The sequence below is a fragment of the Suncus etruscus genome, chromosome 11 (assembly GCF_024139225.1).
Source record: "Suncus etruscus isolate mSunEtr1 chromosome 11, mSunEtr1.pri.cur, whole genome shotgun sequence".
NCBI lineage: Eukaryota > Metazoa > Chordata > Mammalia > Eulipotyphla > Soricidae > Suncus > Suncus etruscus.
The window spans coordinates 101661222-101686356 of NC_064858.1; the positions used below are offsets into that span (position 1 = coordinate 101661222).

A 25135-nucleotide genomic window follows, 5' to 3' on the forward strand; every position below is an offset into this window, starting at 1 on the left:
TTCAATAAAAGTTGTTTTCTGCTGACGCCTTTTTTTTCCCTCTCTCCGATGGAAGTTCCTCTTATATTTGATGATCAATTTTCCACAAGGTTTGCCATAATGTGTCCCCAGAGCTTAGGTTTTTACATTTTAATTTATTCCAGGCCCCTTCTTAACCAAGACAATATATGCTGTTTTCACAATTCAGGGGTCATCTCATTCTAGCTGACAAGACATTGCTGAGATTCACAAACATCTCTTTTGTTTTCTGCTCGTTTTCCTCTGTTGTGGTTGGAGGAAACCCACTGGCAAAGAGACCTGTATGAATGGAGCCAGTGATCTAGTACATTCGATGACCATGCCTCCCTGCGATGTTCATTTTATGTTCTCTTCACTCACTCTGTCCTCTTTGCCTTACTCTTTTCAATAACTTTTCTTCTTCCCTATGGGAATCCATTTATCTATCGGTGTCCAAAGCCAGTTTCACAGTCTTTTGTTTCCAGACAGATCCAGCACCCAGCAAGTTCAAGATACTGTGAGAAGTTTGAGGTGGGATTAAAAACAGAAGAGTTTTATTATTATTTTTTATATTAGCCTTCTCTTTCCATCCATCCTGCGTGTTTTTGGGTCCCAGAAACCTTATCTTTAGCTACTTCTGTGGTCTTAGCTAGAGAACAAGACAATTATATTTTCCTAGCTAACTCCTCATATTTCAATCCGCTAATGAATTTCAGATAGTGACCTGGTTCTGACTCATATAATGAATGTTCAAGAATAGGATAATTGAATAAATTTAAAGAAAAAATGTGTTTTGATGAAGGTATAAACAGCTGAGAACAAGGTTGATTTCCATCTTTGCTTTACCCTGGGCTTCAAAATCGTGATACTTGAATTTTATAGTCTTTGGCCCCCAAATCTCTGAGGCTATGAGGAGGAGAGGAAGGATCTAAGGTGTGGTGGCATGGATGACTTGGCGGCCTTAGTTTTCATTTCCAGCATTTGCTGCACTATTATTTTAGCCTAAGGCAAAATTATGAAGCATAAAATTTATCTCCCATTCCTTTCTGTTATCTCTTGAAAATATTTCCCAGAGACATTTTCTAGTCTCTAAATAGAACCTCTTGTATTACAAACAGTTTTACATACTCACAAAATTCTCATGTGACTTAGTTTTTATTACCCCACCCATTTTATTTGAGGCATTGTGATTTATAATACATATTATAAATTCATTTATGTTGCTTTAATATATCCCAACATTTTCTGCTTTACCATCCATCAAGCCTTGTTCTCATTCCAATCCTATAATTTGTTTGTTTGGTTTTTTTTTTTTTTTTTGCAATTTAATTAAGATTAAAGGAATTGCTGCCAAAAGCCAGAAGAAAATTGATTCTTGTGAACTGAAATTTGATGTTAGCTAAAATTTAAATTCTGGTGTCTGGGATGAGAGATAGGTGAGGGAGAGAGGAACTGGAATGGTCTCCATATTTTCAACAACTTATCAAGTAGACTCTTCTGTTTCGAATGTTTTTGGTTTCCCCAGTGGTATTAGGGGCCACCACAGCTATCCCTCTCAATGGTAGGGAGTCATCATTGTACCAACAATCAAACCTGGGTCCTATGCATGCCAAGCGTGTACTCCAGCCTTCTGAGCTACATACACAGCCTTCAAGTGTATCCTTTGACACAACTTGTTCAAATTAAGATCAGAAGATGTGAGATGAAATTTAGAAAGCAAGGCTATAAGAAACAGAGTCTCTCTGCAATGAGGTATATATAGGACCTTTTTGAGTGACATTTTTCATTTCTGGAATTTATTATTTTGTTATGACACAGACACTGAATAGAACAGATATCTGTTGGATGTGTGGGAGCAGTATTCAGGACTTCTCAGCTTTATAGGTCTAGTCTCATGGCTAGATGATGAAATGGTAGTAGGAGGTAGCTGGCTATGGAGCATTGGGATTGTAAAGCATCAGAGGTAGCAGAGTTAATTTGGTGAATGGAGGTAATAACTATTTGTATTTAGTGTGAAAGGACTTTAATGATCGGAACTGCAGGGAGTTACTGGTTGATTGGCAGTGACTTTTTGTTCATAGGTGTACTTGTGGATAAGAATTTGAAATTGAACACATTTCTTCAGTTCTAGTTCAGTCAAGTATGGGTCATAAAAATCTCTTGAACATTGAGCATTGAGATTTTTTTTATCTATACCATGAAAAGTAATCAGGAGTTTATGTCAAATGAATAGGAAAATAAAAAAGTTATGTAAGATAAAATATGTAAATATGAGATCAGAGAGTTAGTATAGGGGTTAGTGCACTTGCCTTGCATCCAGCCAATCCCAGTTCAATCCCTGGCATCACATATTGGTCACTGAGGATCTCCAGGAGTGAGCCCTGAGTGCCATTGGATGTGGTCTCCTAGCCCTCAAATGTAAGTTCTCTTAACTTGGGAAGACCTGTATACAAATTTTCCTTTTCTTTTGATGTTTTGATGTGCCCTCATTGAATTTAGATGTTGAATGATAACTCCATATCAGAATCAGAAAGTGTTCCAGATTATTAGACACTAAAATTATACTTCTGTGTTTTTAGAACGATTTTGTATGCAAAACAGTTTTTGATGTCCATTTCTTCTCTATCATTATCAGCGTATAAGAAGGCCATTGACTTTTGCGTGCTAATTTTGTAACCTGCCACTTTGCTATATAAATCTATTGTTTCTAGAAGCTTTTTTTTAATATAATTTTTATTTTGACCAAAGTGGCTTACATATCTTTCACAGTAATATTTTAGGTACATATTAACATTGAATCAGGGGAATTCCCATCACCAAAGTTGTCCTCCCTCCTCCCCCATTCCCATCTTGCATCCCATATCCTCCACCCTCATCACCCCTGGGCTGCTAGTATAAGTGATCCCCTCTGTGTCTAGCTTGCTACTTATTGATCATACAACTGTTTGGTCTTGGTATCCTCCATTATTTCCCCTCTATTTGCGAGGCGGAACTAGATAGTTCAAGTTATGTGGTTTCGTTTGAAGAAAAGGAAAGCAATAAAATGGGGTAAAAATCAAATAAGCCGAAAATGGGTGGAGTCTCAGTTTCAGAGAGGAAAGGGAAAAAGGAAGTAAAACACCATAACAATACAAAAGGAAATATAAAAAAAAAATCCAGTTTGCACTACAGCAATAAAGATAAGCACTACATAACCACGGTCCTGAAATAAAAACATAACAGAGTGCAGAAAGGAAAATAAAAGAAAGAAAAGAAAAAAAATTGGAGACCACAACTTCAATATCCAAACCAAAACAAAGAAATCAAAAAAAAAATAAATAAGTAAAAATACTATTTTGTGCCTTTTTTTTTTCTTCCTGCATAGGCACAATCAATATTGGGGACATTAGAAAGGGAATTCCCACAGAAATCTTGTAAAGCAATGGGTCCTTACACCCTGAACATTGACATAATGACCTGGCACAGGCCTCAGAAGAATGGGCATTCTCCATTCACCCCTGAACCAGAGAAGCTAACTACAAAACATCCAAGGTCATTTATAACATCATCTGGAAGCAATCTTCTATGAGGGAAGACCTTACCGCTGCTCTGACATTGACCTGCTAAAAAGAGACTTCCCTCAACACTAAGAAGACTTGACAACAACTTGCTTACAGGACAGGGCTCTCTGCATTGCCCTTTTATTGTGAGGTGAAACCAGAGGACGCTCTACACCATCCTGACTTCAATTTAGGATATGCAGATTCCAGGATCTTTAATACAGAAACATGATACCAACAACAGAGACTGTGAAAAATAAAAGTGTATTGGCATTACAGACAATGACTTGGATTGGACAAACTAGTTTGCCTGGAGCCTAGAGTTGGTCTTCTGCCAGGAAACTTCAGGGGTAGGGTCTCCTTGTATTTAGGCCAAGGCTTTTCCTTTTCATGTCCCTTATATTTTGGTGGGCTTATGCAAACAATAACTGCAACTCTAACACCGTTTTTACGGTGCTCCTTTGACTCTAATACTTAAAAAAAACCCACTTAAACTTTTGAGGTTAACTTAAACTAATATGAATATGCAAGGAAATGTAAGAAAATATTATACCTTCAATGTTTAAGGAGTTACATAAGTTTTATGGCCTTAGATTGCTTTGTGTACTGCTAAGAAATGTTATAATGTACTACAATCTGGGGACTTGAGGGACAAAGTAATTGTACATGGGTTCTATTTTATTTTTCTTAATGTTCTTTGGCTGAAAGTTCAAAATTAAGGTACCAGCAAGGGGTTTTCTTCTAAGAATTCTGTTTATGGGTGATTGTCCTTCCACTGTAACTTTACCTTTTCCTCTTTCTTTGCATATTTGTTCTCATAATTAAAAATAAATTTATTTAAAAAAATAAAGAAAAAGAAAGGGAATTCCCTTGGCCTAAGGCATACAGGGTTTCTCCACCTTTGAAGTATACTGTCATGGGAATAACTATAGACTCCTTGCATGTTCATTTACTCTCCCCTCTGTGCTTTTGTGATGTATGAAAGACTTCTGCTCCATCATGGGTGATAAAATCAAACCTCTGTATCTAGAGATCTTGGAATCTGCACAGGTCAAGGAATGGAGCTTATGATGAAGTCTTTCTTTGTGGTTCTAGAAGTTCTGTTCCTTCATTGTTGTTTTAATCAGTCTTCTGAAGTTGGTGGTCTTGGTCATTGCGCTGATCCTAGGATGGAGTCTGGGATAGAGTCTTTTGTTATGTTTCAGAAGACCTGTTCAGTTGCAATTGTCTCAGTCAGACCTCTGGAATTAGAGATCTTTCTTGGTTGTTGTACAGATCGTAGACCAAAACCTAGACTAAGGCTTTTTTATTGGTTCCAGGATACGTTCTTCCCAGTCATGGTTGTCACAGTCAGTCATCTATAGAAGAAGCTTTTTTTTTTTAATATAATTTTCTTTCCCCCTTCTAATGTTAGAGGGGAATGAGTTTTGAAATTTTATACTAACATTGTTTCTGGAATGTCCAGAAGTCAAGTAGTATCTGTGCCATGGCCCAAAAGATTCTTTACTATGTAAAGTAGATCAAATTGGACACATCTCAGGTAGGACTTTTAAAAGCGATTCTTTGTTTTGTTTTGTTTTGTTTTTGGGCCACACCCGGCGGTGCTCAGGGGTTACTCCTGGCTGTCTGCTCAGAAATAGCTCCTGGCAGGCACGGGGGACCATATGGGACACCGGGATTCGAACCAACCACCTTTGGTCCTGGATCGGCTGCTTGCAAGGCAAACGCCGCTGTGCTATCTCTCCGGGCCCTAAAAGCTATTCTTTTTGCCATTTGTCTGTCCTGAATCTATGTATTATGGAATTCTAGAGGTGAAATGATGCGTGTGATTGTTTAAAAACTTGTACTATCAACATGAAAAGATAAACTTTTAGTGAAGGTAAAGGCAAAATCGATCATTTACACATTGTCTCTGTGTACCACTTATTAACACATATTCACTTAATAAATACCATATGTTTCTTATGTTCCTTGATAAAATAGAAGGTCCTAGGTCTTTCTCTTGGATATGTGTTCGTAAGTTTTTAAAAATATTTAAAAAATTATTGTTCATTACAAATGTGTATATTAGTGTCTGTGTACAATTTTATTTAATAGGAGATTATAGAATGACTTTCAGAAAGTGGTCCTATAATTATTTCTAAGGATGAAGAAAATGGGGGAAGCAGGAAGCAAAAGAAATTCTTTAAGATGGAAATTAGAACCATATATTTCTTTTCCATTAAGAGTTTTTTTTTAAAAAAAAGTACATCTGTTTAATGTAGTATATAACTTAGCAAGAAATTCAGCGACATAAGACCTTAAAAATAAAGGATATTGCATAATGCTTATATTCCCAGTGGGTGGGGCCAATATGTATTTTGTTGGTGTGTTTTTATGCTAGATTGTTCTCTCACTCTTTTAGTGTTTGTACTGCTGATTTGAATAGACCAGTTGAATAGAGAGTGGCGTACTGCCAGTCATGATCTGAAGATGGCAGCATTGGGCGATCTTTCTTAATTTCCTAACCATACTCCTGCTTAGCAGGTCTATGTCCCACAGTGGTGTTTGGATTTCAGGTTGTCACTCAGACTTTCTTCTGCCTAATGACTGTATGTATGTAAATTATTCTGCTTTTCTTTTATGGAGGAACTTCAATCTATCATTCTTGTTTTGGTTTTCAGTTAATGATTATATGTAATTATATTCAAATAAAATATTTATAAATAATTACATATAATTAGTGGTGTGTAAAATTTGGAATTCATGAGCGTCAGCTTTGATGAAAGGTAACCTTCAGTTTGGGAGCTGTTAGGCTTATTATTTGTTTCTGTTTAAAAGACATTAGTAGTCAGGTCTGTTTTGGGGTAATTCTGAGTTTTTTTTTTTTTTTTGAGGGGGTGGGGAGAGAGGAATAATAGGATATTTATTTGTGAAATCTCTAAGGAATATGTTATAGATCCACATCTGGAGAGTGCTCAGAGGAAAGCAAGTGGCATTTTCTTAAAATTTCAAAAAGCAATTAGTTATTGAATTTTGAAAGGTCTTTAAGGGGCCATTCAGTCTGACTGTAAGTAGGCTTTGCATTGAAAATCAGACAAGACTTAGGCCCATGTTCCTTTCTCCCTGTGCGTGATCATGCCTAGGGCTTTCTACACTATCAAATGCTATTGAAAACAGAAAAGACAAGAATCATCCTGGGCAAGTCTATGATTCAAATATTTCTAGTAGTCAAGGGACAGGTGTATTTTTCTTTTCTTTCTGCCACACGTAAGGTTGCAAAATGAAAAGCTGTCTTCAAGCCAAGGGTCTGATGCTCCAGTTATAGTGGGCTGGAGAAGTGGCAGGTAGATATCTTTCTGGATTGAGGATAGTAGGAAAGCAAAGGGAAAGGGAGAAAATGAACAGATGGAGCTGAGTAAGATCCGAGTTTCTGGAAGGACTCCCAGGTGAGGGTTGGGGCCAGAGAACATCCTGCATGATGGAAAGGAGTGTGCGCAGTTGCTCTTTACTCTGAGCTTGTCCTGATTCTAGAAGCACCTGACCAAAGATACACGGATAGATTCAATTTTGACTGTTTTGTCCCATTTATGCAGATCTTTTCATTTCTTCCAGATAGAGGGAGATGCCAAACCTATATAAAGACTGTGGAATGATATAGTAGATTTTTTTCAAGATCTCTCTCTGCCTTTTAATGTTGTTATTATAACTATGATCATACTTGTGTATGCAGTATTATAGCAGGAGGAAATTAAAAATTTACTTAATAAGTTGACTTAAATGCTTGTGTAGCTGTCTCCATGTATATATTTTGTTTGTTTGTTTTTTGTTTTTTGGGTCGCACCCGGCGGTGCTCAGGGGTTACTCCTGGCTGTCTGCTCAGAAGTAGCTCCCAGCAGGCTCCCATATGAGACACCGGGATTCGAACCAACCACCTTTGGTCCTGGATCGGCTGTTTGCAAGGCAAACACCGCTGTGCTATCTCTCTGGGCCCCATGTATATATTTTGAAGGGTTTTATGTTTGCTAATTTTGGGCCACACCTGGAGGTGTTCAGGGTTTAATCCTAGATCTGTTCTTAAAAATCACTCTTGGTGGTGCTTGGGGAAACATATGGGATTCTGGGGGTTGAACCCAGGTTAACTGTGTGCAAAGCAGATACCCTACTTGCTGTGCTATTGCTCTGGCCCCTGAATTTTGAAGATTTTTAAATTTGTTAGTACATCTTTTTTCCCCCAAACAATTTTGTATTTAATTTATTATTCTTGTTATTGATTTTTTTATAGTGCTAGAATTAAACCCAGAGCCTCATGCTTGCAAAGAGAGTGCTTTACCATTGAGCAGTATTCCCTGGCCCTAAATTCAACATCAAGGTACTAAGATTTTATATCATGTGTTACCAACCCAACTTAAAGAAATTAGATAAAGACATCCTACAAAGATGTCATGTGATTTGATTTTTTTTGCTTTAGGACTTTTTAAAATTTTTATTTATGTTAGTTTTTTTAGGCTTTTTATTATTTTGGTAATAAAAGAAAATTAAGCATCAATTAACTTTTTCCTAGAAACTAAAAGTACATATATCTAAATGGGGTTTTTTTACTCCTCCCCCTTTTGAGTTATCATATTTACTTTCATAATTACATAGAACTAATACACCATGCCTAGCACCAGTGTCTAGAGATCACTCTGCTATTACCCTATGGTTCCCACCTCCTGCTTCCCTATCTCCAGCAACCTCGCTTCACAATTTTATTCACTCCCTATCTCAGGATTTGCTTCATCAGGAGCTGTTGAACCCCTTACTTCATTTCTTTATATTCCACACATGAGTGAGATCATCTGCTATTTGTCTTTTCCTAGAAACTTAAATGTAACAGATGTCAAGTTCTTTAATGTGCCAAAAATCTAGATCTTTTAGATGACATCATCGAGACTGGGTCTGTGTAATTCACTGTTTCTTCTGTTTTCCATTTGGTGAAAATAAGAGACAGGTGTCTTTTTTTCTATGATTCTATGATTATTTATCTTTACTGTGTGTTGATTGTGTAAAAATTATACAAAATCCTGGAGGACAGATTGAGGGTTGTATTTTAGCTCTTTAACATGTATTCATCATCTTGGTATTTTGTGTGCTATTGACTTCTCCCAATTCCCTTCTATTTTCCATTCAAGTCATATTCTAAGTTACTCATCCCCCTTGATCTTGGAGGTGACTCTGTCTTCTTAAAGCATCTGTCTGCTTCTCCTCTGTCTCAATCCCCCTCCCAACCTCACACCCCAATCTATTCTTCACATAGCACCAGGATCATGTTTTGCAACCGCATCAACACAAATCTCTTTGTTGCTTAAAACATTCCTGGGAATTGCTCTTAAAAAATTTGTTCCTGGGGCCTGGAGAGATAGCACAGCGGTGTTTGCCTTGCAAGCAGCCGACCCAGGACCAAAGGTGGTTGGTTCGAATCCCGGTGTCCCATATGGTCCCCTGTGCCTGCCAGGAGCTATTTCTGAGCAGACAGCCAGGAGTAACTCTTGAGCACCGCCGGATGTGACCCAAAACAAACAAACAAACAAACAAAAATTCGTTCCTGCCTCATGACCTTAGCATATGTTTTTTTCCCCTTTTATTTATTACAATCCCAAGGGACATTCTACCTCACTACCCAGATATTTTCACAACTGACCATTTTGGATACCAAATAAGGACTGACTTTTCAAGAAAGTTATAGCTTAAATTACATTCCCTCAGAGAGGCCTTTTTTTGATTACTTCACCTAAGTAACTTCGTTCTCTGCTTAATATCTGAAGCATATGGTTTCATTATTTATGAAGCATATTTCATTTACATTATCCTGTATATTGAATCTTATTGTTGTTACTACAGTTAGCTGTCTCATTCCACTAGCATACATGCCTCATGGGATCAAATGCTTTATTTTTTATTATTGTATATCTTCAGCGGTTAGAGCAGAGTGTGACAAGGAGTATTTGATGAGGAAATAAATAGATAGCAAGACTCCATGAGAGGATATAGTCAAATAGCAAATTACAAATGGGTTAGACTAGAACTCAAGTATTTTTATGCTTCTTTCCTCTAGGTAATGCTGTCAAACAGTAAGCCTAACTTGGTTCATCCATTGATTATTTATTCACCAAATAGTTGAGTCCTTATGGTTCTAAATGAGGAATGAGGTAATAAAATACTTTGCTCCCTCTTCTAGATATTTATCAGTGTCTAGAGATTTTTCTGTATTTGGTGGCTCCTAAACGGTACTCAGGAAGCCTCTGGATATGGCCACCCAGTGATATTTAGCCAAGTGGGCCACTGGGTCAGTGCTTGGGCCTGAGGATATGATGCTGTTGGGGAGACCAGGACCATTCTGGTGGTACTAGGGTTTATAGGTATATTTTTGGTTGCTACACCTGGGGTGGGATACTCCTGGCATCCAAAGAGTAGTGAGCCAAGGGATGCTGCTAAACACCTTTTAAGCCCTAGTTAAAAATATTCTTTCTTGGGTTGGGGAGATGGTATAGTAGGTAAGGCACTAGATTGCTCATGGCTAACCCATTTTAACTATCACTGGGGTGATCTCTGAGCACAAAAAATGAGTAAGGCGCAAACACAGCTGTGTGTAGCTCAAAGGCAAAGAAATAGTAAAGCATTGCCCCCCCCCCCAAAAAAAAAACAAACAAGAAAGATAAACTCTCCTGTCTAAAAAGTGATTGAGAAATCCATTTTTGGAGGAACAAGGGTGTTGGTCCTCATTGATTATAGTGTCCTGGGTGGAGAGGCAGGTGTCAAACAGAAATATCATATATAAAGAAATTAAAGACTATGGAAGGCTGGATTGGGATCTGAAAAAGAAGTCAGAACAGAGTAAGGAGGAGTTCTTGTTATATTCTGAAGGAGAAGATGGGTCTAGGGCTATAGTTTTAGTTTTTTTGGGGGGAAGTTTCTGAGGAAAAGAAATTTGTTTCCAGAGTTTCAACTCCATGAACTGGAATGATCAGTTCTTGGGTCCAGCCCAGTGCTACAAAGCAGAGAAGCCTCTTCAAATTCAAATTTCTTCCTCACAGTGAGAAAAAAAAAATCAACGAAACCCTCTGAAACTGAGGAACATCTTAACCTCCAAATAAAAATAGAGCCAACTGCCAAGGGCTAGAAATAATTATTATTTTCTTCCCCTTTTCAGGAGAATTTAAATTCTTCTCTCACACCTTCAGCACTTTATCATCACCAATGCAGGACAGTGTTAATTTGATGCACTTTTTATTGCTCATTGTCAGTTTCTCATTTTTCTTTCAGAGTAAAAATAGTGTGATATTAACTCTTCTCAAGAGAATCATGAATTTTTTTCAGTAGTCCAGAGATTTATGTCTGTCTAAGTTGATTTAAACTCAGTAGAAGCACTTGCAGATTTTAATATCTCAGAGAAGCTGTAGTCTTTGATGATGGTAAGACTTAGGCCATTGAAATGGCTCTAATTTATTTATGTATGTTTATATGTGTTTCTCTTAATATATGTCTGTGTGGATATAGAACATGTGTGTACATACATAGAAATGCATTTAAGATTTTTCACTAAAATCCTTAATAGTGGGATTGTGGTTTTGGCAATTTGGTAGGCATATACTCACTTTCTTGGTCTCTCTCTTGTTTCTTTACCAACTTTTTAAATCAAGGTTTAGAACCCAGTAGTTAATTACATTTTTTTTTTTTTTGGTTTTTGGGTCACACCTGGCAGTGCTCAGGGGTTATTCCTGGCTCCAGGCTCAGAAATTGCTCCTGGCAGGCACAGGGGACCATATGGGGCGCCGGGATTCGAACCGATGACCTCCTGCATGAAAGGCAAACGCCTTACCTCCATGCTATCTCTCCGGCCCCCTCAATTACATTTTTTTTAATCGAGGAGTTAGAGCTATCATATAGTTGGAAGGGCATGCAAAGCAAATGCTTATAGTGGAACGGGAGGGCATTTGCTTTGCATGCAGCTGACTCAAGCTTGATCCTCGAGTATTTCCAGGAGTAATTCCCGAGTATAGAGCCAGGAGTAATGAGTAAACAAATTGCAAAAATAAGTTTAGGATTGCTGGATTTCAAGTTATGTTCCCGTATTTGCATGAATTGATTTATGCCACGGAAACACAACTTGATAAATATTGTAGCATATTCTTATGGCGTGATCATTGTGACATATTTATTTCTAAATCTGTGCTTTTTATTTTAAAAATGATTGTAGGGAATATGATTTGTTTAACTCTTGTGGGTTTCTGTATCCAGAAATCATAAGATTCTTAGTTATTAATACATACACTTTTCATATATTTTTAACCTGGAAAGGAATTATTGAGCAGGAAAATATATTTACAAAGTGTTCTTGAGTCAAATATATATAAGTAGACAGTGTTAAAAAAATTGGATACAGTGCACCAGTTAATTTGGGTGCCATTTTAATTTATAAAAGAACATGTTGACTAGTTTACTGTATATGAGTCCAGTTATTTTTTCTTTTTCCTTTTTCAGTGCTATTTCTTCACAATCGAGTTTGGCCTTTGCAAGCAAGAAGGGCAGCTGCGAGCCTATGGAGCAGGTCTGCTTTCCTCCATCGGAGAATTAAAGGTAGGAAGCTGTTGAATGAAAATCTCCTTTCCAAGCAAAATGGTTCAAGGTCATGGAAAATATTGATTTGTTTGTCTGAGCATTTCTACTTGAAGATACCCCATAAATATTTAATGCGGAGGACTTGGCACCTCCTATGTGGGTGCTGACCTAACTTTTTGCACTTTTGAAAATGGGTCAGACCTTTATGGGTTTGTGGCGTGACTCAAATGGATAAGAGCCATGTGAACAGATCAGCAGGAATGACAAGTAAGTGATCAACCTTTGGGGAACGAATGGCTGGCCTAAATTGAGTGCTAAAAAGGACGCAAAGAGCTCAGTCATGGAAATTCTCTGTTAGGGTCTGATGGCTATTCTCCCTTCTATCACCTTAATGGAGTCCCCACTCTTTAGTTTTTTAAGGGTTATTCGGAGTGAGTTTAGCTTCTTCAAATTTAATATGTATTATGATATCAGTAAGCAGTTATAACTTAAAAACATGCAAAAAAATAATTCTACAGTTAGAGAGGTTTGTAATACGTGTAGTGATATCTTGATGAGAACTCTTTTTGGTCATAAAATACAGTAACATTATTTATTCAGAAAGGGTAGACCTGGAGCATTCTGACAATTTAGACTCTCAAGTTACTTAAGGCTTGAATTTGATATTGTTAGGAGACAGCAAATTTTTGATGTAATCGTTATATTTTCTTATATTTTCTTAAAAATATTATTAAAGTTTTTGAGAAACTATGCTTATAAATCATGATTAGACATAGCAGTTTTAATCATAATAGATTGAAAGATTATATTTTGGAACATTGAGTTTTATTCAGATTAGAACCCCAATCTCACCACCGGTGTCAATATCCTTCCTTCATTGTCCCCAGGTTCCTCCTATTCCCTAGCTTGCCTCCTTATAGACACATAGTGTTGAATAAATAGTAAGTTGTGATGAATTTAGAATGCACTAAAATATATTATCTGGAATGGTTATAAGTAAATTTTTTAGTCATATTTTTGGTTATTCAGATTCAGATCAGTTACATGGAAGTTTTAGGATTTTAATTTTGAGTGTTCTTTTGAATATTTAATTTTTATTGCATATTATAATTGGCTTTTATATGATTCTTGGAAATTTTTGCTTGTTTTCATTCTTTTGTTTTTGAGGCCACACCCAGAAATGCTCAGGACTTATTTCTAGATGTAGTTCAGGGATCATTTCTGGCAGGGCTTAAAGGACCAGGTTATATTCTTAAAGATTTATAATTTTCCTTCCTTTCCTTTCCCTTCCCTTCTCTCCCCTCTCCTCCCATTTCTTCCCATTCTTTCCCCTCCCCTCTCCTCCCTTTCCTCCCCCTTTCTCCCATCCCCTCCCCTCCTCTCCCCTTCCCTTTTATCCCCTTCCCTTACCTCCCCCTCCTCTCCTTTCCATCCCCTCCCTTCTCTTCCTCTCTTCTTCCATCCCTTCTCTCCCCTGCCCTTCCCATCCCATACCCAACCCTTCCCTCCCCTTCCAATCCATTATCCTCCCACCCCTTCCTCTTCCTTCCCCTTCCCTCCTCATTCCTTATCCTCTCCTCTCCTCCCCTTTCCTCCCTTCCCTATCCCGTATCCTCTCCTCCCCTCTCCTCCCCATCACTTACCCTCTCCTCCCCTCCCCTTTCCTTCCCATCCCTTTCCTACCCTCCTCTCCCCTTCCCTTCCAATCCGTTACCCTCCCTTACCCTCCCCTCCCCTCCCCTTCCCATCCCTTACCCTCCCCCATTTCCCCTTCCTTCCCATCCTTTACCACCCCCCTTCCCTTTCCTCCCCTTCCTTCCCTTTCCTTCATTTTTGGACCATACCACGTGGGACTCATGGTCTACTGGTTCAGTGCTGGACCATGGGGTTCTGGGGATTAAGGCAAAACTGTAAACAAAATTGTATGCAAAACATGTGTTCCAGTCTATAAGATATCCAGTCCAAAGATTAACAGTTCAACTGTAGTTTTATTGAGCCATTTACTTTATGATTTAATTTATCCTTTCATTTCTCAAACATTTGGATGAGCAGGTACTCTGTACAACATGAGTTTCCAGGGACTAAAATAATTGTAATGAATATTAAGAATATGAAGCAAATAAGATGTATCTCAATGAACACTTGCAGAATTTTTTATTTTAGGTGCTTTAAATATATTGGCATTTCTCAGAACTTTAACTAGATAAACGTATTATCATAGATTAGGAAACTGAGACAAAAAGAACTAAGACAAAAAGAACTTGCCCAAGTTTGGACAGCAAGCAAACTTGGGAGGTGGACCCAAGAACAAATGGACTCTAGTCTCTAAAACGAGAGCTTTCACCTCTCAATGTACTGTGTAGCGTCCCTTTTATCCAGGAGTTTACAGTCTAGCATATTAGATAACACAGTGAGACAGATGGCAGCTAGCATTTGTGGAACCTGACAGACTGTGCTTGGAAATGCCTCCTGACAAGTCCCGCTTGCCAGTGTGATACATGAGCAACTATAAGCTGAATTAGCAGAGGTTGAGGCCACAGGTGAGTTAATGGACACGGTGCCTGTGCTCTAGTTAAAGTCTGGCTTAAGTAGGAAGCTGCTGAGGCTCAAGAGAGCTGGAAATGGCTGTAAGATGTAAAAATAACAAAAGCTTGATGAAATGTGGTGACATTTTTGGAGAGGGGAAAGTATTTGGGTCATACCTGATTGTGATCAGGAATCACTACTGATGGTGGATCATCATGGGGTCCCTTCAGGGGACCATGTATAATTCTGGGGATCAACCCCAAGAGAGTCACACGCAAGACTTTAACCACAATATTATTTCTCAGCCCCAATATTTCTTTTTTTTTTTTAAAACAAGTTCTTTACAAAACCAAAATATATTTGACATTTATCTTCATGCAGTGGCCAAAACCCACAGCTATACCACATCATATCTCTGTGAGACCCAAGTATTATTTAGGATGCCTCTTGATTTTCCTGGAAAAAGTAAAATAAAAAAAAATCATCTAGCTTGTGAGCTACATCTATTTACATTCTCTTCAGTGGGTTTATAAATGACTCCAGAAACAGACGAAGCAATCTCTTCCCTTGCCCCCAACTTTCGACAGGGTCCTCTGGTCTGCTTAATGAGGCATGCATAGGCAGCATTGGGGTGAATCTGTTGTTTTTGTTCCTGTTGGTGCAGATAGAATCGTCTAGAATTGGAAATCAGCCAGAAAGATGAACACCAAAGGGCATTGTCTGTTGTGAATTTTCTTGTTCTGGTCCATCACCTCTATTCATTAGCATTCTTCCATTCTCAAATTTCAACACTTCAACATCCTATGATTGCTATTTTGGACCATTTTTACAATTCAGAATTTCTTCCTATAAGAAATATCTTCTGTTTGCTCACACAGAAAATATAGCATGATACTTTCCTAAGCACCCTCAGCACTCCATCTCTGCCCAGTTCTGTGCAAATGTCCAGAAACATCTCAAGGCTTTTGAACATTTCTAACTTCTTTGAATGAACAAATAACAGCCCTGTGCCAGGGAGGAATAACTATTAATAGCATCACAAGGATGCCTGTGAAAATATGCTGATAATTTTGAATACATTTGTTTTTTAAGGTAAAAATTTTTTTTTGCTGGTTTAACTGCAGCCCAAATGCTTTAAGAGGATAAATAAATATATACACACATATGTGTGTGTATGTTTCATTTCAAGCTAACCTAGTACTTCCAAATACTATATACATAGTTTTGTAGTTTGGAACTATTTATTTTCCTTTTTTTTTGAACAAAGACAATCATAATTCTTTGACAATGCTCATTTTTTCCTTTGAAGGCAGGAACAAAAGAAATGTTAAAAATGTGTAAAAGATAACATAAATCTTATAATCATAAAGACTTTTAGGGATTCCCAACAGACACTTCCCATGTCTTCTTCGCTATGGAGACCAATTGATAATGAAATAAATCATCTGGGAAACTGGCTTTAAAATAAACTAGAAAACAGGACCAATGACTGCTATTCAGACTCAGTCTGGCATAGGTCTTTCTTTCTTCTTTCTTCTTTTTCTCTCTCTTTCTCTCTTTCTCTCTCTATCTTTTTCTTTTCTTCTTTTCTTCTTTCTCTTCTTTCTTTTTTCTTTCTTTCTTTCTTTCTTTTTTTTCTTTCTTTTTTCTTTTTCTTTCTTTCTTTCTTTCTTTCTTTCTTTCTTTCTTTCTTTTTTTTTCTTTCTTTCTTTCTTTCTTTCTTTCTTTCTTTCTTTCTTTCTTTCTTTTCTTTCTTTCTTTCTTTCTTTCTTTCTTTCTTTCTTTCTTTCTTTTTTTTTTTTTTCTTTCTTTCTTTCTTTTTCTTTCTTTTTTCTTTCTTTCTTTCTTTCTTTCTTTTCTTTTTCCTTTTCTTTTTTTTCTTCTCTTTCCTTCCTTCCTTCCCTTTCCTTCCTTCCTTCCATCCATCCTTCCTTCCTTCCTTCCTTTCTTCTTCCTTCCTTCCTTCCTTCTTCCTTTTCTTCCTTCCTTCTTCCCTCCCTCCTTCCTTTCCTTCTTTTCCTTCCTTCTTTCCTCTTTCTTTCTTTCTTTCTTTCTTTCTTTTTTCTTTCTTTTTTTTTTTCTTTCTTTCTTTTTTCTTTCTTTCTTTCTTTCTTTCTTTCTTTCTTTCTTTCTTTCTTTCTTTCTTCTTTCTTTCTTTCTTTCTTTCTTTCTTTTCTTTTTCCTTCCTTTTTCTTTTCTTCTTCCTCCTTCCTTCCTTCCCTCCTTCCTTCCTTCCTTCCATCCTTCCTTCCTTCCTTCCTTCCTTCCTTCCTTCCTTCTTCCTTCCTTCCTTCCTTCCTTCCTTTTCCTTCCTTCCTTCCTTCCTTCCTTCCTTCCTCTTTCTTTCTTTCTTTCTTTCTTTCTTTCTTTCTTTCTTTCTTTCTTTCTTTCTCTTTCTTTTCTTTTTTCTTTCTTTCTTTCTTTCTTTCTTTCTTTCTTTCTTTCTTTCTTTCTTTCTTTCTTTCTTTCTTTCTTTCTTTCTTTCCTTCTTTCCTTTCTCTCTTTTTCTTTCTTCTTTCTTTTCAAGTCCTTACTGCAATAAAATTTTAATAGAGCCCCAAACACAGTTCATATCAGTATCCCCATCCACTCAGCCAGTATAAATTGATTTTCATAGTCTTTTCTACTATCTGAGGAGGACCTTCTCATTTAGTAATGGCCAAAAGCAATGGCTATTATTTTCTTTCTTCTTTCTTTTCGTTATTTGGGCCACATTCAGCGATGCTTAGGGGTTACTCCTCACTCTATGCTCAGAAATCATTCCTGGCAGGCTCAGGAGACATATGGGATGCTGGGGATCAAACCTAGGTCTGTCTCATGTCTGCTGTGTGCAAGGCAAACACTCTACCACTGTGCTGTCACTCTGGTCTCATGTGTCTTTCTTTTACACCCTTTTCTTTATGGCTCTAATTAAAAATAATTTTTCAATTAGTCTTCCATTCAATCATTTTATTCAACCAATCCCCAAGTTGAAGCCTTTAGATTTTAAGGAAATCGGATTCACAAGTAGGGAAATTCCAAGGCAGTGACTGATAAGCATCTTTGTTGGTTCTGTTTTGTTAGGAGAAATAATAGTGTAGTTGATTAACATTAGATGGAAGAAGTTATTGTTAATACATTGGATAAATCTATTTTAAAAAGTGAGTCTTTTAAAGCAAAAGGCAATTTCTTCTTTTTTTATGTCTGGGTAAGGGAAAGGTCTAATACTTTATTTTCTTAAGTCAGAGATTATTTTTTTTCATAAATGTCCTTAATATATACCCCATAGTAGTTGCTGGATTATTATATATAAACCTGTCAGTTCTGCTTTTTATGTTTTCACAATGGTTTGAAAAATTGTGATCTGGGCATTTTGGTTTGGTATATCCTTGCAGCGTGGATTCATTATATCACTTTTATACAATGATTTATCAACTTTCACAGAACAGTTTAGTAGTTATTTCAGTATTTGTATTTACCACTATTTGTAACAACTCTTTAAGGAGTTCCCAGGCTGGAGAGAAGAGACTTGAGATGCCTGCAGCTTTTCTGAGGTTACCCAGAATGTCAGCAGTGAAGTTAGAACTCTATTTCCAAGCTCATAAAACTTCTCCCCATTCAGATGGTTTGTGCCACCTTTATCCTCCCCTCTTTCCTCAAATTAGTAGTGTAGCAATCCCAGGAGAAATATGGGAATACTGGGGTCCAGGAAAAGACTGATTGAAGAGGGTGTTATTCTTTTGCCCTTGTAACTTATTCACATTGGTGAAACTTTCAACATTACTTGTTGAAAATGAGGCTGTCATAACATTGTCACCCAGTTGAACAATAGAAATGTTATATCAGTGTGCTTGTTTAGCAGGAGGAATATTTAAGTATATATATATAAAAGTAGTATTTACCTAAATATACCTTATATTTATATATAAGCATATATATAAATGTATTTTTGTTCTGATGTGGAAAAATGAGTTTAGTGTGAATATGGGAGTGTCTCCAAATTCTTATTCAGAATCTAAGGCCCAACATTATCTGAGTCTAACTTCAATCATAAAGTTTCCCCTGTCTTTAACCTGTGCTGATTAGATATATCATCATTGGAGATAATAACTCTGTGTCATTGTGAAACAAGACTTCAGGTTGATGAGGTCTAGGTAGGCATTTCTGCAGTCTAGTATGTGGAAGTCTCAGGCCTGGAAACTGGTGTCTTTCTATGCAGAAAGGACTCTCAGGACTGCAGAGATAGTAGAACAGAAAGGGCTTTTTGCCTTGCATGTGGCTAACTTGAGTTACCTCCCCAATATTCTGTATGATTCTCTGACCATCACTAGGAGTGACCCTTGAATGTAGAGCCAGGAGTAACCCCTGAGCATTACTGGGTGTGGCTTCAAAACAAAACAAATAAAAAGAAAACAACAATAAAAAGAAAGAGTCCCAGACTTCTGGGAAAGAGGAGCTAACTAGTGATGGATAGTATAGCTGCCTATATATGTCTTTCAATTACCATCTTGAGATTAAATACATTGAACATTTCCCCTTGCTTGGCATTTTGTATGTATTTCTTTGTTTAATCTTTATAACACTGGTTATATAATTTTATATTAAAACTATTTTCAGATGGACTCTGGTATAGGAATACCTAGTGAATAGAATAGAGGTGGAGTAATTTGTCTAAAGTCACATTAGAATGAGGGGAAAGGAAGGAGCTAGATTTGAATTTTAATTTCTTTATCTTAAGTTACTAGTTTTGTGCCTCTCATAATGTTTCTTTCTAATAATTTAACAACTGGGTTCTGGAAAGCTTTTGGTGTTGGAAAGGGAATTTTTCTTTTTTGGGTTTTTGGGCCACACCCGGCAGTGCTCAGGGGTTACTCCTAGCTATCTGCTCAGAAATAGCTCCTGGCAGGCACGGGGGACCATATGGGATGCCGGGATTTGAACCAACCACCTTAGGTCCTGGACCGGCTGCTTACAAGGCAAATGCCGCTGTGTTATCTCTCTGGCCCTGGAAAGGGATTTTTTTTTATCTTCAGAAGACTGGAAAGGCAAATGAGTCTTAATTTATATATCAAAATTAATTACTTAGTAATAGCCATTGCTTTTGGCCATTACTAAATGAGAAGGTCCTCCTCAGATAGTAGAAAAGGCTATGAAAATCAATTTATACTGGCTGAGTGGATGGGGATACTGATATGAACTGTGTTTGGGGCTCTATTAAAATTTTATTGCAGTAAGGACTTGAGCATTCATAATGATAAATCCTTTCAGTTTGTCAATGAGATTGCTTCTCAACCTTGACGAGTTTCAGTGATTTGGTAACACTTCCCCACAATAGGTGCGTTCGGATTGCTTGGTTCCTAGTCTAGTGTTCTTTTGTTGGCATAATAGGGAAACACAAAAGAATCCTTTCAGAGCTCCTAGAATTGAAAGGAAGGGAACCACCAAGCCTTCCTGAGTTTGAAAAATGACTTGAGTGTGAAAGATTGTCAGACTGATTCTGGATGGATGACAGACTGCTATGATTTTAGGGGATTCAGCACATTTCCCTGGGAGAAATAACAGAATTTGTTTTAGTATTCATAGACAATCTACCCTGGACAACGCATAGGGCCTTCTTGCTCTCCAGAACCCAGGTGCCTTAGAGAAAGACAAGGGTAGGAGAGGACTAGTAAATTCTGCAGGGCTTTCTTCTATTGAGCAGAGGACTATGGAATTAATGAAGACATAGATATTATTTGATAGTCAGTGGATCATGCTCCAGTATTCAGAAGCAGGACCTCAGTAGTAATTGCACAGAAGTGCTCCCTATCTCAGACTAGTTATAGACTATCACCAACTCATTTGTTGGTCGCGCTCACTGGCTATTCCCCCAACTCCAGATTCTTGTTATTTTAGAGGCTAATATCTGGCTATTGCTACCATCATATTATAATACCCAAGGGGTGACACTGGTTATCTCCATACATAGAGAAGTCTCTAGAAAGTAATAAAAATATTGAAGCCAGGGCACAGAATATTGTAGCCAGGGCACTTGTCTTGAATATATGAGGTCTTGGGTTCAATTCCAAGGATCACCAAAAGAACAAAACAAAACATAAAGAAAACCCTCCAAAAACCTACCAAAGCCTACAAAACTTTTAGCGTAGTGGACATATCAGGCTCCTTAGGATGTTTTTAGAATTTAGGACTGTTTTAGAACAGTTTTTAGAAATTAGAACAATCAGCTTTCAATTTTCCCTTTGACTATTACATTAAATGATATTTTATCTTTTTCTCTGTTTACATGAGGATAAAATTTGTGTAGTGGTTTTTGTCTCAAATTGTATGTTATGAAGCCATTGATTTCTATTTTGACAACACCTAACAGTGCTCAGGGAATCATTCGTGCAGTTGATTAGAAGACCAGATATTGGGGATCTAGTCTGGGTTGGCTCTGCATGCAAGGATGTTCTCTCTCTCTCTCTCTCTCTCTCTCTCTCTCTCTCTCTCTCTCTCTCTCCAGCCTCAAAATTCATTGTTTTGTTTTGCTGAAGTCTGGGGCACAGAACTCATTCCTTGGGATTTTGCTTGATCTTTAAAACAATCTCCTTCACCTTAAAAGAGAGTATCTGAATATCTAGAGGGATGGTATTTTTCTCTACCAAAACTGATTTCAGTTTCCATTCCTGCATACACATCACTGACACAGTGACTTCTCAGCTGCAAATTTCTTCTTACAGCATTGCGGACCAAGCAGAGGACTTACTTGTACTTCCTTCTTGTCCTTGTCCTTGACTGGTGCCACACATGTGATTCAATAAGGATGCCCTACAGGTGTTTTTCTCAAATGTTCCTTTACCCTCTTCTGCTGTTATTCTCCCCATGCTCTTGAATGAAGCAATGTGAGACTAGAAAGATCTTGGATGCAGAGTTAGTCACTAAATTTTTGTCTTTCCTATTACATGCACCAAGAGATGAATGCAACAACACAGGCAGTTAAATGTACCTACAATACTACTGCAAAGAAAACAACTTCTAGTTTTCTTTTTTTTTAATTTTTTAATTTTTGGATAATATCTTTATTTAAACACAGTGTTTACAAACATGACAATAGTTGGATTTCAGTCACAAAAAGAACACCTCTCTTCACCAGTGCAACATTCCCACCACCAATGCCCCTCATCTCCCTCCTCCCACATCCCTTGTCTGTATTTGAGACAAGGCAACTTCTAGTTTTCAAAGACATGGCTCACTTTATTCTTTGCAGATGAACAACAGCTTTCATGAAAGGACATTCTGTTTATTGAGACTGTGAACATTTTTTTTAACGTGGACAGAATTATTAGTCATGTGGAACTAAAATCTCCTGATATTTACTCCACTATATTGAATCTAGCACAAATTTGCAGGTGCAGTGACCTTATAATGAATTTATTTTGTGGGCCAAAACCAGAGCTGTTCACTCACTCCACCAGGCTGTCTCTCTTTCTGCTTCATGTATGCATGAATCTGGGCAATGCAAGTTGGTGAGAAAGTGAATCACATACAGGGTAGTGGTTCTTTTCCTTGCATGTCAACCTTTGGTTCTCAATTATATCTTCAAACGCAGGGAACCACAGCTTTCTTCGTGGAAGGCTGTGAGACATTCCATGCATTTTGAAATTGTTGCGGGGTGGGGAAATGCACCAAGAATACTGAACAGAAAAAGATTTTCAGAGCTTCTTTAGGAAATTTTAGCAGTTAGAAATAGAGGAGGTAAAAAAATGCTTAGGAATCCAGAGGCTGGAACAGAGAATGTCTGTAAAAATACTCCCTCCAAACTTTTCATTTATAGTTGAAGAAATGAAGGCTCTGAGAGGTGAAATATTTCCCCAGAGTTCAACCAATTAGCCAACAGTAACATGTGAACTAAAGACCAAGTTTTCTGACTTGGTTCAAGACAGTTTTTTTCCTATACCTTTTTCTCTTTGGTGCTCTTGACTAATTTACCCTTATTTTAAGGATGAGATTCCTTTAACAAAAGAGACAAAATTCTGAGGAGTATTTTTTTAAAATATAATTCACAGCCACTTATATCTGAGTCATTTTGGATGCCTTTAAAATATAGATTTTTTTTTTTTTGGTGATTCATTCAGACATAACAAGGAAGCTTGAGGCCCAGAGACCTGCATTTTCTACAAATTCCATTGTGATTTGAAGCCCCAAGTGGTTACGAGCCATCTATCTCTCCAGGATCTATGAACTGGCAGTTGGCATGTGATAAGAAATGAACATTGACTTTTAGCATCCTGGACTTTATCTAAGGAACAGACCACTCATTTTTTTCTTTTCTCTAAGTGCAATCCCACAGTGACCTGAGTGGGATGAAGACTGGTCAGAGTACGAGATCCACTGACTTTCCTATTTTTCCAGTGTCTGTTCTTGGTATGACTATAACTATTAATATTAGCCCCTTTATCACTCCTCCCCATCGCTCCAACCTGGCAACATTTTCTGCTGTGCATTGCTTTGAGGAACTTGGTGGAAGGTAAATGTATGCTTTGCAAGCATTATTAAGTAAATAGGCCCACTACTGACTCTGTTGTTGCACAGTACTTGGCCTCAAAATGTCTCGCGATGAGTCCACAAATAGTTCAGTCAGAATCTCAATTACTTCTGCACGCAGGTAATTATTACTTCTGTCACTTAAATGAAATTTCAGCACATTGCTTATAGCAACACATTTAGGACCATATTTATGTTCTTCCTACTCCTATTCATAGCATAGATTCAAAATTCCATTTTTGTTAGGATACAATATGAGCTATCTTTCCATATGAATTTGGCTGATAATAAATAAAATAATACTATAACCTCATTTCCCCCCTCAGCAATAATAAACTAAAAAAAAAAAAACCCAAACCTGGCATGCAATTTATCGTGTTCATTGGGAGAATTCCATGTTTTATATAGGTTATTATCTGAATTCTGGGAATGAATGGTATACTTTGAGATCTGTGCTTTTTGTGCTTTGGGTTTTATTTTTTATTTTTTGGTGGGGTAGGGTTGGGGTGCCCTCCTAAGCAATGCTTAGGGATCCTAGGTTAGAATGGATTGTGGTTCAATGATCAGGCCCTGGTATATGATGCTGCTACTAGGTAGGGCCCAGTGGTTCTGTGGATTACCAGGGTCAGGTAACCTACAGTGTGTGTGTGTGTGTGTGTGTGTGTGTGACAGTTCTGGGGATCAAACTCAAGTCTCCATTCATAAGCATGTATCCCAGCCCATTGCATAATGTCCCAAATCACTTGCTATGAAGTTTAACCACTTGGAATGTGTTTTGCAGCATGCCCTTTCTGACAAGGCCTGTGTGAAAGCCTTTGACCCAAAGACCACTTGCTTACAGGAATGCCTTATCACCACCTTCCAGGAAGCCTACTTTGTTTCCGAAAGTTTTGAAGAAGCCAAAGAAAAGATGAGGTACATTTCTTCTTCCTTCTACAGAAAAGTACTTTTTCATTTTTTCTGACTCTCATTCTGCTTGCTCTCTGTGTCTTATCTCAATGCTTGCTGATCTCATATCTGCTGTTTCCTTTGATTTTGCAGGGATTTTGCAAAGTCAATTACTCGTCCCTTCTCAGTGTACTTCAATCCTTACACACAGAGTATTGAAATTCTGAAAGACACCCGAAGTATTGAAAATGTGGTACAAGACCTCCGCAGTGATTTGAACACAGTGTGTGATGCCTTGAACAAAATGAACCAATATCTAGGGATTTGACGCTAGGACCAGTATTGATGCCGTCCTGGTATTTTGGGGACTTAGCAAGTCAGTCAATGTCATATAACACCCTAACTTTCTGTGTCATGCCTTGGCTAGTAAGCATGCAATTCCATTCTACTCTACCTATATGTAATTCCACTGTATTAATGTATGAAATACCACAAGGAACTCAATGATAGATAACCATTCATTGTATGAAAAGTTGTAATACATTTAAATGTCTTAGATGGATTTGACATTCCTGCCTACTGTCCTTAAACAAACTCTACCTGTTAAAAAATTGGTAACAAATTGCCATCTTATAATTCTAGTTTATGACCTTTTCTTCTCAGACCAGACTTCCCATCAGTATTCATTAGAAAAATGAAAACAGGAGTGAATTTGGTTCTGCTTCTATAGTATTGGTGTTTTCACAGCATTATTTAAGGTAAACACAGAATCGTATGAAACTTCACATTAATAAAAGATTCAATATTGTTTCAAAATTTAAATTACTAAACACACTAGGTGGACTGTTTTTTTTGGTTTGATTGTTCAATGTATTAAAAAGGAGAGCTTTATTTATTTATTTATTTATTTATTTATTTTTTTATTTTTAACAAATGAAATATAGAGGTTTCACAGGCCTTGAATAAACTAAGTTGTGAGAAGTTTTTTCAAGTATTTTGGAAGAAAGTACTTCCAGAAAGGACATAAGGAAAGGTTTAATGGTGGGAAATAAATATCAGAAAGAACTATGAATTGTATCCTGAAATAAAATGAATTAATGAAT

General features: G+C 37.4%; 1 protein-coding gene across 2 annotated transcripts in view; it reads left to right on the plus strand.

Annotated features, from left to right (window-relative positions):
* TPH2 (tryptophan hydroxylase 2) overlaps positions 1-24435 on the plus strand; it is a 132634-nt gene extending 108199 nt beyond the window's left edge. For both annotated transcript variants that reach the window (XM_049782762.1, XM_049782761.1), the window contains exons 9-11: positions 12039-12134; positions 23926-24059; positions 24186-24435. In XM_049782762.1, the coding sequence (XP_049638719.1) occupies positions 12039-12134; positions 23926-24059; positions 24186-24360 (405 nt within the window). In that variant the 3' untranslated portion in view covers positions 24361-24435. The remainder of the gene's footprint in view (positions 1-12038; positions 12135-23925; positions 24060-24185) is intronic.
* The last annotated feature ends 700 nt before the right edge of the window (positions 24436-25135 follow it).